Source organism: Gobio gobio (assembly GCF_949357685.1).
Source record: "Gobio gobio genome assembly, chromosome: 24".
Classification (NCBI taxonomy): domain Eukaryota; kingdom Metazoa; phylum Chordata; class Actinopteri; order Cypriniformes; family Gobionidae; genus Gobio; species Gobio gobio.
Genome location: NC_137120.1, coordinates 29508556 through 29523175, shown reverse-complemented (window position 1 = coordinate 29523175; position 14620 = coordinate 29508556). Strand labels below are relative to the sequence as shown.

General features: G+C 36.7%; 1 protein-coding gene across 1 annotated transcript; it reads right to left on the bottom strand.

Annotated features, from left to right (window-relative positions):
- Positions 1 to 6360: 6360 nt before the first annotated feature.
- On the bottom strand, positions 6361 to 14502 carry lhx9 (LIM homeobox 9). The gene is made up of 5 exons (XM_079807642.1): positions 14017 to 14502; positions 13120 to 13322; positions 12342 to 12697; positions 8686 to 8888; positions 6361 to 8282 (listed from the first exon to the last, which is right to left on the bottom strand). The coding sequence occupies exons 1-5, from the start codon at positions 14188 to 14190 to the stop codon at positions 8028 to 8030; spliced, it is 1191 nt and encodes a 396-aa protein (XP_079663768.1). The 5' UTR covers positions 14191 to 14502; the 3' UTR covers positions 6361 to 8027.
- Positions 14503 to 14620: the final 118 nt, after the last annotated feature.

Here is a 14620-nt window from a genome sequence, read left to right as displayed (position 1 = left end):
GTGGAAGGGTACAGAGGCAAAACAGTGAAAGAGGTAGAAGAGGCCATTGTAGACATGTTTCTGATGAAGTAGGGGCCACTATTGTGCACCATGTTCTAAATTATGAACTTATCAGACAATTTTCACTATACTGTAATACTAAACACTTACTGTAATGCTATATTACAGTAGTCCACTTGCATTTTACATTATACAGTACATATACTTTATAGAGACATAATGTAACACACACACTCAAACCAAAATGTATTCAGACATCTTCAACATTTCTCACATTATCACAGTTTATTCGCTATAGTTTAGAAAATGGTAATAAAATATGACAAGAACTCAAGAGTTAAACTGTGTCAGAACAAATTCATCTTCATAATGTCAGGTAACGTTGAAAGGTATGTAATGGATCACAAGCAACCAATCAGCTGTCAGCTGTTAAATTTAAGTATACAATTAGATAATACCAACCGATTAGGTCAACCAATTACCAAGCAACGCTTCATTTTGTTCAGTCTGTGGTGTAAAAATTTGCATTAGCAATTCAAGAAAAAACACTAAGTCCACACGGAGACGCGTTTAGCTGTATACGTAAAAATTTACAGTATCAGCGTTTCGTTTTGGAAGCCTGAAACCGATATTTTTGGAAATCGGGTCCCAGAGTGGATACAGCCAATCCGTATATTTTGTGAAACGGTGATGTCATCACACCACGTCCTGCACGGTAAAGACTAGAAGGGATACAACTACAAGCATTGGGCATGCGCACATCAATACTGCATCATTTAATTACTGTATTTGCATTATTGTAGGTTTAGGGTTGGGGTAGGTGTTAATAAAACACAATCTGGTAAGTAGCAAATGTATTTATTGTTATTTTATCGTGAGATTTTGCCTCACTTCCTACCATTGCTGTACCCCTTTTAGCCACAACTCTTCTTCTCTGTTTTTAGTGTATTTCTGTGGCAGAATTACAGCGCCACATACTGGCCTGGCATGTATACTACATCGTTTTGAGTCGGTTTCAGTGCTCTCGTGTGTAGTGTACATGGATATTTCTTGAGACGAGGAGAAAAAAAGATTGGATAGGGAAAGCTCTGGCTTCGTGTGGATGTGGCCTTCAGCAAAACATGGTCAGGCCAAAGTGTCTGAATAATTTTGCTCCCAAATTTTTATTAATTTTACTGGCAGTCCACTGTATGAAGAATTTTTCGGTATAATATAATCGCAGTTTACTTTTACTTTGCTATCCTCACTTACATACATGAACTAGTGTCCTGCACCCACCAGTAAAAAATGAATCTGGTGTCTGAATAATTTTTGGTTTGACTATATAGAGTAGGCCTGTGTGTGTGTATATATAGAGAGAGTCTTGTCTTTTCTTTATATATCGCAATGATTTTGTACTGCAATTTGTTGACAGACCAACAGTAAATACTGGTCAGTTAGTACTGTTGAAATTTAAAATGTATATATGCCATACAGATAGAGTCTTGTGAATTTTCAATCATTGTCATCAAAATCGTAGCCATAGTTTACATCTGAAAATACGGACAGAGTACAGTTATACTGACAACATGACTAAACATTTTGACTATCTTGTTTGTGAACAATGACACAAGGACTTGACATTCTAATGGCACTTATGTGTTTTCATTGACATAAATACTTACTTTTGAGAGATGAAATAAGGATTTTGAGCAAGTTAGATGCTTTTGCAGGTAATCCATTGTGTGGTGCTGTTTGTACGAATTGTTTAGACTGGTCTGCATATCTTAAGGATGTTTCAAGAAATGCACCAAAGCGACTGAGAAATACTGTAATATAGATGTAGCTGCTTGCATAGATAGATAGATAGATAGATAGATAGATAGATAGATAGATAGATAGATAGATAGATAGATAGATAGATAGATAGATAGATAGATAGATAGATAGATAGATAGATAGATAGATAGATAGATAGATAGATAGATAGATAGATAGATAGATAGATAGATAGATAGATAGATAGATAGATAGATAGATAGATAGATAGATAGATAGATAGATAGATAGATAGATCATCATATATGGGTGTGTGCACCCATAAATGTACATGTGTGTGTGCCTGTTTCCACCTACTTACCCGACCTGCATGTAAGTCATTGACCTCTGAACTTAATGTTCACAAATCTCTGTGTTATCTGCATCTGCTGCTGCTGCTAAGGGTCACAGAGTCTCTCTCTCTTTCTCTCTCTGTGTGTGTGTGTGTGTGTGTGTGTGCACATGCATGTTCAGTGCAGACTGCTACATGAGCATGTACTTTTGACAGAGTAGGAGGCAGTGATATGCATACTTTCCTGGGATAAAAGGTGCTGGTGTGGAACTGCCACTGTATGGAAACACACACACACACACACACACACACACACACACACACACACACACACACACACACACACACAGGTGCCAGGCTGACTGTACACATCATCTGACACCGGGCTTCTTGCTTTCTCGTCTCAGCAGTGTATATGCAATGTACCTGTCTGTGTGCATGTGTGTGTCAGTGTGCATGTGTGTGTATGTCTGTGTGCATGTGTGTGTGTGTCCCTCTCTGGCTCACTCTACCGTGTCAGTCACACGAGCACCTGAGTCCACATCACACACATCAGCTGTTTACACACCATCCTGTGTTCTGAACCACAGATATTCACTAGAGAGACACCATTGAGAATCCCCAGAGGAACAGTTTATTGCTCAGAGGTTTCTCTTTCATGGCTCAGGAGACTTAATGGAGACATGTTTCACTTAAGCATCAACTTTGACTCAGATGTTTCGCCTATAACTACTTATTTAGAAGAAACACAAATACACAAATGAGACACACAGTAAGCTAAAAAAGAGAATGCGTATAGCATTAATTGTGAAAAAGTGAGCTTTGAATGTGTACTTCAAATTTTAACTGTATTTTTTTTAAACGTACTTGCAGATAATATATTAATGAAATTAAGGTACTACTAAGGTATATTAAAGAAATTAGTGTACTAGCTACTTAAAGAGAGTACACATTTTTATACGTTTCTTAACACACTTAAGTACAGTTTTAAAAAGTGCACGTTGTAATGTAAAATTGAAAGTTTTAGTTAAAAGTAAATTTTCAGATAAAGTTTTAATATTTTGTCAAGCACTTGATTATAATTTTACCCATAGTGTGTTATAATATTACATTTAAAATATAATGCATTGCAACTTCATCATTACAAAAATATGTAATTAGCCTACATTTAATCATATTTCAAAGACAAGTCATTTTAAAATTACACGTGATATAGGCAACGTAAGATATACTGAAGTGGGTCAAAAAAGCAGTCATTTTCATCTAATTGCATTTGAAATTCATTTTAATTTAAGCATGCAATGAAGTGTCCGAAAACATTACATTCAGTTCGCATTTAGGTATATTCTTTTAAAGTATATTGTTTCCGTAATAAATGTTCTTTTTAAAAGTGTAGGCCTAGGCCTACTCTTTTTTATTAGGGATTTCCGTAGCTTTAGCAATGAATTTGATAAATATTTGAGTTCATATTGAGATTTCTGACTTTAAATTGCACACTTTGATAATCTTAGCACAGTTTGAAATATTATTATGTGTTTATTGAGAATTTGAGAAGCACTTGTTAATCTCATTGGCATCTAGGAGAGACTATTTCAATGTTAATAGGTCTTCATTTGTCTCTAGATTGATTTCTATCATTTTTGTACACCTGTGGGTGGCGGCATAAGTGTAAATTTGGAACACAAAATATTTAATGTTCCACAGAAGAAAGGAAGTAATTTGAGAGTGATTAAATGAGGACAGAATTCTAATTTTTGGGTCTCTTTAATAGGCTTGTGTGTTATTTTTGTTGTTGTTGGACTGTATTAAAAATGTTTTTCTGACATAAAAATCAGTGTCAATGTGTCATTGCGCATGCTCGTGTAAATCACAAACCTTCCTGATTCGTCATGCAGTTCTTCTGTGAGAGAGAGATTTCCATATAATCGCTGGCGGCAGGGGAGAACAGCATCCATCTTCCTGTTTGCTTCTGTTTATGATGACCGTTCACTCCTCCAAGTGTGTAAAATAAATCCATCATCGCCTCCTTTTGATCCCTCAAGGTCCCTTGTTTTCCAGAGAATTCCCTACGGCGGTCACGGGTGTTAAGAGCCTCTTGTCTGCTGACGTAGCCCAAAGGACAACTGACGACTAATATGACGTATAATGAATTCATATTTTAATTGTATATAATTTACACGTGATCTTAGCCAAAAGGCAGAGAAACTGATATTTTTTGTATTTTTTTTATTATTATAGTGCATGGGTATAAATGCATAACCATATAAGCTTATAAACCCTGAAAATTTGCATTTCTACCTGATTTGACACTTGAAATGACTTCCGTTGGTGTTACCTATGGATTCAGTCACATTTAAAGGTACACTATGTAACTCTTTTTGTTCAAAATTAGGCTACATCATGAAACCATCATCCAAACCGTGTTTTGTCGTATCCTGAATCACTATAAGTGTTTATATTCGGACTAATTTAGCCCGACCGCTGCGGAGTAGCACAATACCTGCGTGACTCGTCATAGACATAAACAGCCAGAAGTAGCTCCGGCTACAATGTTCTTCCGCCAGACGCGTGCAGTTTTGTTTATTAACTGCCAGAGCGCCAAAAAGTTACATATTGTACCTTTTAAGTGACTTAGATGTTACCACATAAAGCACACTGTGTTGTATGACTTAGAAATTGTCCACAGACTGAAAAGAATTACGTTTTGTGGTCATGTGATGTAGCTCGAAGCTTGACAAGTCTGGCATAGCAGAAATTAAACACGTTACTGTTTACTAGGCCCCCATGTGGCCCAATGCTTTTTCCCCCACACTTAACAGAGTATAACACAAGCATTGTTTAATAAAGCTGGCTTTCTGGATATTGTTACAATAAGCATAATATTTTAAAACATTTACCACTACATCAAGCTTACAATATATATTTTTGGGGGGAATATTTCCCTCTATTATTTATTATTTTTAACTAACACCACAAGAATGTGTCACTAGAAAAATCAGGGAACCCAAAATACTTCTTTTTCTAAGATAACCAGTTTTTATTGTCAAATCAAGCATGCTTTTACTGACTTTTACTGTTGTTTTGTGTTAAGATTTTGGATTTACAAGGAGAATTGTCCTTTAAAGGTTATAGTATCCACAACAGACAACAAATGAAACATCAATATAAAATAATATCCATCTGAAATCGCCGTCAACAACATGAAGTGCATGCAAAAATCTGAATCTTTTTTCTTTTTTTATAAATAAGTTTTCATTTTAAATACAGCCATATGGTGTTCCTTTCCAGCTTCTCTCGGACATTTTGCTGCCAAGTTTTAGGAAGGCTGTGCGTTCATGATAAGTGACATTTGTTGCACAGGAATGTTTTACAGCAAGCAGAATTACAAGGTAGTGTGTGTGTGTGTGTGTGTGTGTGTGTGTGTGTGTGTGTGTGTGTGTGTGTGTGTGTGTGTGTGTGTGTGTGTGTGTGTGTGTGTGTGTGTGTGTGTGTGTGTGTGTGTGTGTGTGTAGACATGCATGCGTGCGTAGATCCCGTCTCCTGCAGTCGCCTCTTGGAGCAAGGTTGCTCTGTTATGTATCTACAGTACTGTACAACTTATCTTTCTTTGCCTTTCCGCATCATTTCGGTCGTAAGAAAAATATCCCATTTGTTGTGGATTCTCTTACAAAGATGTTTTTAAACATTCAGTACCAAAAAAAAGGAAAAAAAAGAAATTTGGAATACATTTTTGGTAGATTTGGTACATTTTTTTTGTAGTTGTTTAATCACTCTAAAATCTGATCCTAATATTGTCTTTGTCTTCAATGGTGAAGAACTCCGATCAAAGCTTCTTTTAATACTTTAGGGAATTTTCAAACGTCGTGAAGTATGGCTGTAATGCCCCAAGATTTGTTCTCCCTGAAAAAAAATCATAAAGTAACAATATATTAAACTACAGAGCAACCTTGCTTTGAGAGGTTTATGTACTAGTTTTTCAAAAAAAGGCTTTCTAGCAATCCTGTGCTTGGTATTTCTGTATAAAGTAGCCATGGTCATGCATTAAAAAGCATTTTTTCTTGACTACAGGGCTTTGGTTCAAATCCATGGGGCATTACTTTAACAACAGAAACAGAATAAAGTCTGAAATCGATGTCAGAATGAAAGCAAGACAAGGTTCGATCTGTCATGTCGTGTGTTTTTTTTTGTTGTTTTTTTTTTGGGTGTGAGCAGAAGTTTAAATCTGAAAGCAACACAAAAATGGTTTGTGTAATGAAAAATAAAACGCTTGTAAAGCAAAGTAGTTTTATTCACACAAATTTAATAAGATATAACAACTGTTTGGTCCATAAATATTTAAGGGGAAATAGTTTCTATACACCATCTTTTTTCAAGAAACAAGGAAACATGGACAATCTTGATAGAACACGTACTGTACTATTAACACGAAGATCAATATATATGATTCTCGGATTTACCAACTAGTTCTGAAAGAGTGCACAACTGCCTTCTATGACATCGCCGCCCCCTTGTAACAGAATACACCATTAAAAAGATCTTCAGAAAAAATCAGATGAAAAACAGAACAGTACAAAACTAGTGAGGCGTTCCAAGGATGGAAATCATTTAACAAACAAACATGTATCTCCTGAATTTCACAAACTCTCTTCCAAGTCGCATAAGGCACATAGTAGAACTGAGTTAAGCATCTACTTCATGAAGCAGATCTAGTGTACCACTTTGTTCTACAACAGAACAAATTTGTCATCACACAAGGAAATGTTTCACCCTAGCGAGGAGCCCCGACCGTTCTCCAACTTGAGCCGTAAATCTTGTTGTTTTTTGGTCTGTTCGGTGGCAGAACATTAAAGGGATAGTTCACCCAAAAATTACAATTCTGTCATTTACTCACCCTCATGTTGTTCCAAACCTAGTGTTCTGTTTAACACAAAAGACGTTGGTAACCAGACAGTTGACAGACCCATTGACATAATTTTTTTTTCCCTACTATGGAAGTCAATGGGGGCCGAGATCTGCCTGGTTACCAACATTCTTTAAAATATCTTCTTTTGTGTTCAACAGAACACAAGGTTTGGAACAACTTGAGGGTGAGTAAGTGAGCTATCCCTTTAAAAAAAAAAAAAAAGAGGGGGGAAACCAGACAAAAACAGGGTGATGCGTGTCTTTCCCAATTAACTTCCTGTTTAGCATTCACAAATCACTCATAACGCTTCCTACTGGGCACCATATTGTCACTGAGCGTTGGATATCTTCATTCAAAACAGTTGTTCCACTAGTTGAGGCCCGGCAAACGATCCAGGCCACCTTGTGATCTGATTCGCACACATCGTGGCAAATTAGGTGGTAACGTTTTAAACAATTACCGCCGTTATTTGGTATTACAGTCCGGCGTCAGTGACAAAACAGACCTATTGAGGTCACAGCATGGCGTTTGAGCTCATGGGAAACATTCCCATTGTAAACTCAAATAATTTTGGAAATACAACTGGAAATGAGGACATACTTTTTGTTGTGGCGGGATTTTAATGTCTGAAATTATAAATAAAAGTTGCTGCCTTAAATTTGTAAGTACAATTAACTTGGATGTTTAAGTCATTTCGACTTAAATTACAAAAAAAATGACTTGAATCTTGTATAACTTATAAAAAATAAGTTGAAAATTGCTTAACTTATTTTAATGAGTTAAAGCAACGTAAAAACATTTTTTACTGTGTAGAAATAAAGTTAACGTCAATTGCAAATGACATGACAAATCAATGACAAGTACTACAAACTCAGCTGCCACGCGCGTGGTTGCAAATGCTACACATTTTAGTAGGTCTCGTCTTACATTTCCAAAGGTCTTTCTGTGTTCGCCAAAGGGTTTTTTTTTTTGTGTGGAAAATAAAAATAGAATCTGAAAATAAAGGGGGATAAAGACAAGAACAGCAAATCCGTGTTAGAAAAGGTTTGTCAAGGTAGTTTGTGGGGGGCTCCCAGATTCGTGGCTGTCCAAACTAGAGGTCACTGATGTTACTACGGTGATAGAGGGATTGGTCAGGTCAGTTAGTGTGGTGGCCGTGCTGGGTGGGCTCAGAGCACCGCTGTCGGAAGAGGGCGGTGGAAGTGACGTGCCGTCAGCCTTATCAACACCCCCATTCTCCTGCCGCAAAACGTTCCTTCTGAATTTGGCCCGTGCGTTTTGGAACCAAACCTGCAAACCAATCCCAGTGTCTTTACTCTTTTTGTGTTTTACTGCGAATTATTGTCATATTTTTGCCTACTTATAAGTCATATCATTTCACATCACAAAGTTAATCACTACTAAACAATGCCAAAGTGAATCAGGCCTCAGGCCTCAACTTTTGATAGGGATTCTACAGGAAAACATGGACCATCAATTTGGATTTTTTTCTCTTTTGGTGCACAAGTATTGCCCCTTGAATTAAGCCTCTATTTAGTGTAAAAGTTTAACCTATTGCCTTGCAAAATGTCTTACATGACATAACAAAAGATAAATGACTGATGGATTAAAATGGAAAGCAAAAAACTCAGGGACGGGATGAGAAGGTGTTGGTGTGGATGTGAAATGGAGTCTACTGTGTGGCAACGCTTACCTGAAGAACTCTCTTGGTCAGTCCTGTCTTTTGGGCAAGCTGTTTTAAGTCCTTGGCGTCGGGGTTGTGGTTTATGGCAAAGTAGGACTTCATGGTGCGAAGCTGATGGTGTTTGAACGACGTACGCATGCGCTTGGTCTTCTGGGAAGGAGGGTAGGATTGCTGATCCCGATCCAAATGGTCCGCTTCGTTCTCGTTACAACCTGAGTGCCGGAACAAAGGCGAAAATAAAGCGATGAGATTAGAAACAGAAGAGTAATATTTGACTTCAATCTCTACATTGAGGATTCAATGGAGTACAATGAAAACTATACAGCTGAAATCACAAGAAATAACTAACTGGATCACAAATGTGACCCTGGACCATCAAACCAGTCATAAGTCGCATGTGTGGATATAGCCAACAATACATTGTATGGGTCCAAATTATCCATTTTTCTTTTATGCCAAAAATCGTTAGGATATTAAGTAAAGATCATGTTCCGTGAAGATATTTTGTACATTTTCTATCGTAAATATATATAAAAATATATATTATTAGTAGTAATATGCATTGCTAAGGACTTAATTTGAATAACTTTAAAGGCGATTTTCTCAATATTACGATTTTTTTTGCAGCTTTGTATCTCGGCCAAATATTCTAACAAACCATACATCAATGCAAAGCTTATATATTCAGCTGTATAAATCTTAATTTCAAAAGATTGACCCTTATGACTGTTTTGTGGTCCAGGGTCACAAATATGTCATATTTTACTTCTTAACCCTCTTTCGGAACCTTTATTTTTAAGAGTTCTTCTCAGCGATGCCAAAGAACCATTTTGGCTCACAAAGAAACCAGTGAACAGTTCTTCTAAGAATTATTTCTTAGTGTGAAGAGCATTTTAAAATTCTAAAGAACACTGTAAAACAATATTGTTGGTTTAACTTAAAAAAATTAAACGGTTACCTGGTTGCCTTAAATTTTTGAGTTCATTGAAATAATACAAAGAGATTGTTTTAATAAATAGAATCTCAAACTGTTATGTTATCTGAACCACATTAATTATCGAAGTTGATTTGACAAAAGATAAAAAAGTTATAAGTATTTTTATATTGAAGGTTTCATGGATGTTAAACGCCAATAAAGAACCTTAATTTTTTTATAAATAGAATCATTAGAATCACATGACGAAATGTATTTAATCATACCTAAATTCAAAACAATGCTTGCCAACCTTTTGCAATTTATTACGATAATCGTTTGAAAATTTGGCAGGATGAATAGCGTCACCTTCGTTTCATCTAAAATGACTGTACTTGATAATTTATGAAAGTATAGCTAATAATACTTGTTAACTACGTGCCATGAATAGCTAAAATGATTTATTAATCAAAAGTGTCAGTTGTAGCCTATATGTTAAATCGCTGCTCTATTTGATTCATTTGGTAGGCTAATTAGCCTAATTCGAACGATGCTCATTTCACCCGTTTGTATTTACAGAAGTAAAAATAAAAACTGCACAGCAAGAATTAATTTAAATTATAGCTATGAAGAGAACAAAATGTTCTCACGCGTGTTGCCTTCACGCCTTTTTTGCCACCAGAGGTCTCTATCTACAAATATCTATGCAACAAGTCGACTGGTGCATTGGTTTTTAACGAATATAAAACTATACAATGCTTTGCAAAATTATATATAATTTTTAAATACTAAACAAAAAAAACTGTTTAAAACTAGCCTAATAATTTTAATATAAAAGCAAATAATTCTGAAGGCTGAAAAACAAAAGGTTGAAAACAAAACCAAAAATTATATGAGTAGAAAAAAAAAAGCTACGAAAACGACAATAATAGGCCTGAATAAATAAAACTGTCAACAATCATCAATAATATCACGGAAGTCGTATTAACTTGAGAATTATTACAACTGACAACCGTTTAATTTTGTAAGACAAACTACTGCTATGATAAAACATTGCAAACTTCACAACACGTTAGTGTCAGGATAAAAACGCGAAAGAGTTTAAAGTCGGAGGGATGCGGGTAACGTGCGCTCGCGCTTGTGTCCTGAGAACAGCAATGACCTTCAATACCAGAGATTCCGACGTCACATTCAATTAACGGAGAACAATTAACAGGCAGATTACCCTTATTTCTCTCCATTCATGAAGAACGGCAGAAACTTGGCACACAAAGCCACATTTTTCCAAGCAGACAGTAATTGTAACAGCCAAAACAAAACAGGCGCAGCGGGGATGCATTATGACGTAGGCTGTGTCTGAATTCAAAAAAGGTTGAAAAATTAGAAAAAGCGAGGAACGGGAAAATAATGACTGGTATCCGAAGGCAGACACAGGCCTGTGGGCGATGAATTTACATTGCTATGATGCCTGCACGTGGGACTGGGTCACGGGTTCACTCCTTTGAGAATTTCAAATTAGATGTTTGATGACGCACTAATGAGCGAGGCCTATAATTAATCAGATCCATTCATCAAGACGCGAGCGCGATATGCATTTTACTGTTGTCGCTTAAATACAAAATAAAAACAGGCCTACAAACCAATACAGGCTCCTTGTTATGTAAATATCACATTATTTTAGGCTATATTAATACTGTAATAATTTTAAGACAATGTCTGTTTACAATGGAGGGTGAACTTGCAGTTGCAAGACATTTTAGGTCAATTCGCGATAGAGCGCAGTTTTTTTTTTTTTTTTTTTTTTTTTTTGATAGCCTACTACAAGCATTCTAAATTTAAAACAATTTGTAATGCATTGTTATAATAATAGCCATTTTCCCGTGAACTGAAAGTGGGACAGTTATTGTTTGCAGGCATTAAACTAAAAACTAAACATCTTTATGTATCAAGATAGTTATTATTGGAACATCGTGTGATCTACAAGCTTGGCCACCTGATAATTCATCTGATCCATTATCTAGACCAGCTTGGCCCAACTAATGACCATAAGTGACCAGCATGAGACCATGAAACAACCACCAGCTAATATATAATCTCACGTCCATGCAGTATTTATGCAGGCTCTATTCCTTGTATGACATGGTTTATGCCATGTTAGCTCATAACGGTATGATGATTAATGATCATAATCCCACAGAACAAGTTTTAAAAGTGTCCCACTTTCCCTGAAAGACCATGTCCCGCTTTAACGTAGTGCACCTAAAAAAATAGCCTTCAAATACTGTTATGAAATTTTGCATGTGCAATATCTAAAATATCTAAAATATATATATATATCAGTTTAACTTAAAAAAAGTAAGTTACTCGGTTGCCTTAAAATTGAGTTCATTGATTTTTCAAATTTGAGTTAATTCAACGAAGTCATCTGAAGCACATTCATTATCTAAATTGATGTGGCAAATGATAAAAAGTTGTGATAACACATCATGAGAAATGCATTTAGCTTTTGATAATTATTAGACTTTTGCATTTGATTGTCTGCTTATATTTAAACGCAATTGAATTAAATGCATTGCTCCGCTTCCTTCTAATTCTAATAGCTAGTGCAAATAAAATCAATGTTTATCGAAGGCACAATCATTCACATCTTATGTTGCTAATTAAGCGAACACCGAAGGATATACTAAAGTAAGTGCAACCAAATAAATTGCATCCGTCCATTTTGAGTAAGTCTGTTTAATGCACATCTCACCTGAGTTGTAAGAGCCGATGTCTATCCCCATCGCCGGGCTCTTCCTCTTCCGCGGCCTTCCTTTCTGCACCGTGCCGGTGCCATTGAAGTAAGGTAGCGCGAGCCCTCCGCCTTTGGCCGCTAATTCAGCGTAGTTTAATTGAGGGTGATACTCTCCCTGAATAAGGGTCTCAAAGTGAACCCGGCAGTAAACCAAGTTGTCTTTCATGCCGAAATGGTCACCCGTGGTCAGTGTTTTGTTGCATGTGGTGCAGGTGAAGCAGCTCAGATGGTACACGGAGTCCCTGGCGCGCATCACCATTTCCGAGGCGGAGATGCCGAGGTGGCAGCGGGCACATCTCTGCACGGAGAACCTTCTGGAACAGCACAAGGCATTTACAATCAAAATAATCACTTAGATTGGTGATAACGTTCATTAGGTTATTAACAAACATCACACAACGCTTAACAGATCGCGTGCACGTGAAAATATGGACTTTTTTTATTTATTTTAAGTGTTTCGAATTAGTTTAATACAAGTGATGCTATTTAAGGAACAAATTCAAAATTTGAATTCAATAATCACAAGTTTTACGAACTATAGCCTAAACGAATAAAAAAAAACACACCTCGTGCATTCAGCATGATTTATTAGATTAATTTAAGCGTGTCAGTTAATCGCTGAAAATCATTTATGGGTCAATGGCTTACACTGGCTGTGGTGTTTTAAACAAAAGTTACTAACCAGGGCCTACTAAACAGGCCTAATGCAGGGTTTAAGCCTCGAAGTTAAACTTACCTGTAGTAATCCTCTTTGCAGTAAATGCTGCCATCCTTCGCGAAACACGTCAGCTCGGATTCAAGGGCCAGTTTACATTCACAACACTTGAGACACCTTAAATGCCACTGTTTATCAACGGCGAGTAAGTAGTATCTGTCGGAGATTTTCCCACCGCAGCCGGCGCACAGCGCGGGCTTCTCTGGGCTCATGGAGGGCATAGTCTTCAAAAAAAAATAAAACATAGAGATGTGAGTGAGTGAATGTATGCGGTCATCAAAAGTAAATGAGTTTGACACAATAGATTTAGAACTAAAACTAAAAATCAAACAAACTAACCGATGTGGATATATATTTTTTAAATTCTTAGGATAATTGTTAGATAGCCTACACCGATTTATTAAGAGATATAATGCAGTTCTATAAGTTCTATAACGTATAACAATGTAGCCTATTCTAAAATTTCGAATTTACAAATACTACTAATAACTACAATTAATAGCCTATTATTAAGTTTTTTTGTGCATGTTTTGGCATATGCATATAAATAAGCTATACGTATATTTTTGTAGTGTTATTTATTTCGTGGTCTTATAAGAAGTTATTCTGTTGCGCTGTGACAACTGCTCAAATTAAGCCTATATAATAGTTGTACGAATATAGTTCAAATAAAATATTTATCCATCCCTTTATATTTTACTTATACAAATTATAATTGTAGCCTCGCCAGATAAGCAATTTCATATAAGCTGCTTTTGAAATCTTCCATAATATGACTTTCTCGAGGCCTGCTAATCTTGCAAAACGAGCATCGTACATAAAAACTAATTTTCGCCGTGTTGTGTGCGACGATAAAGAGTTCAGGGATGCTGAGATTCGCCCAAACGGAAAACCCACGCTAAAATGCCAAAACCTTACCGTTTCTCGACCGTTCATCTGGACTGTTTTAGCCAAACGGGACTCCGTTTTGGATCTCCTCTCCATCTCTTCCATGATCCCTTGAATATGATCCCCAGAGATGCCGTGGAAAAGCATGGCTGCTGGACGCAATGTGCAACTGCTTTCTTTCGCCTTGCACCCCACAACTTCCATATACAGCTTTCCGGATCCTTAAAACATCCGAGTGGATCTACACCAACAAATTCACACAAATGCAATCAATATTTAAAAAAATATAGCCGGTTGGAATTTGATGGATGGCGCAGGAACAGTCAGGAGAACAAGTCCACTTCTCCAGTGTCAAAAAAAAGTATAGTCCGGACGATATAAGGCAAAGCTGAAGTCTGAAGGATGTTTTAAACCGGGTTTTTCAGATAGTCCCAATCTCCTACTGGGGATCCGAATGCTTGAAAGTCAGGTTTGGGACTGTGTGTGTTAGAGATCCTGTGTCCTATTTGTGAAGAGAGCAAACGCCTGCCCAGCTCGGGTAATTGGGTAGGAGGAGTCCTCCCTCTCTCCAATGCCACTGATTTCTATTCACCAACAAAGACCTGTCACTCTCTCTTCAAACCGATGGTGATGG

Coding starts and splice junctions, on each gene's coding strand:
- lhx9 (XM_079807642.1), bottom strand. CDS start 14,190: ATGGAAGTTGTGGGGTGCAAGGCGAAAGAAAGCAGTTGCACATTGCGT. Junction 12,698..13,119: donor TGCAAAGAGGATTACTACAG/GTAAGTTTAACT, acceptor GTGCTGTTCCAG/AAGGTTCTCCGTGCAGAGAT. Junction 8,889..12,341: donor CATCGGCTCTTACAACTCAG/GTGAGATGTGCA, acceptor TCCGGCACTCAG/GTTGTAACGAGAACGAAGCG.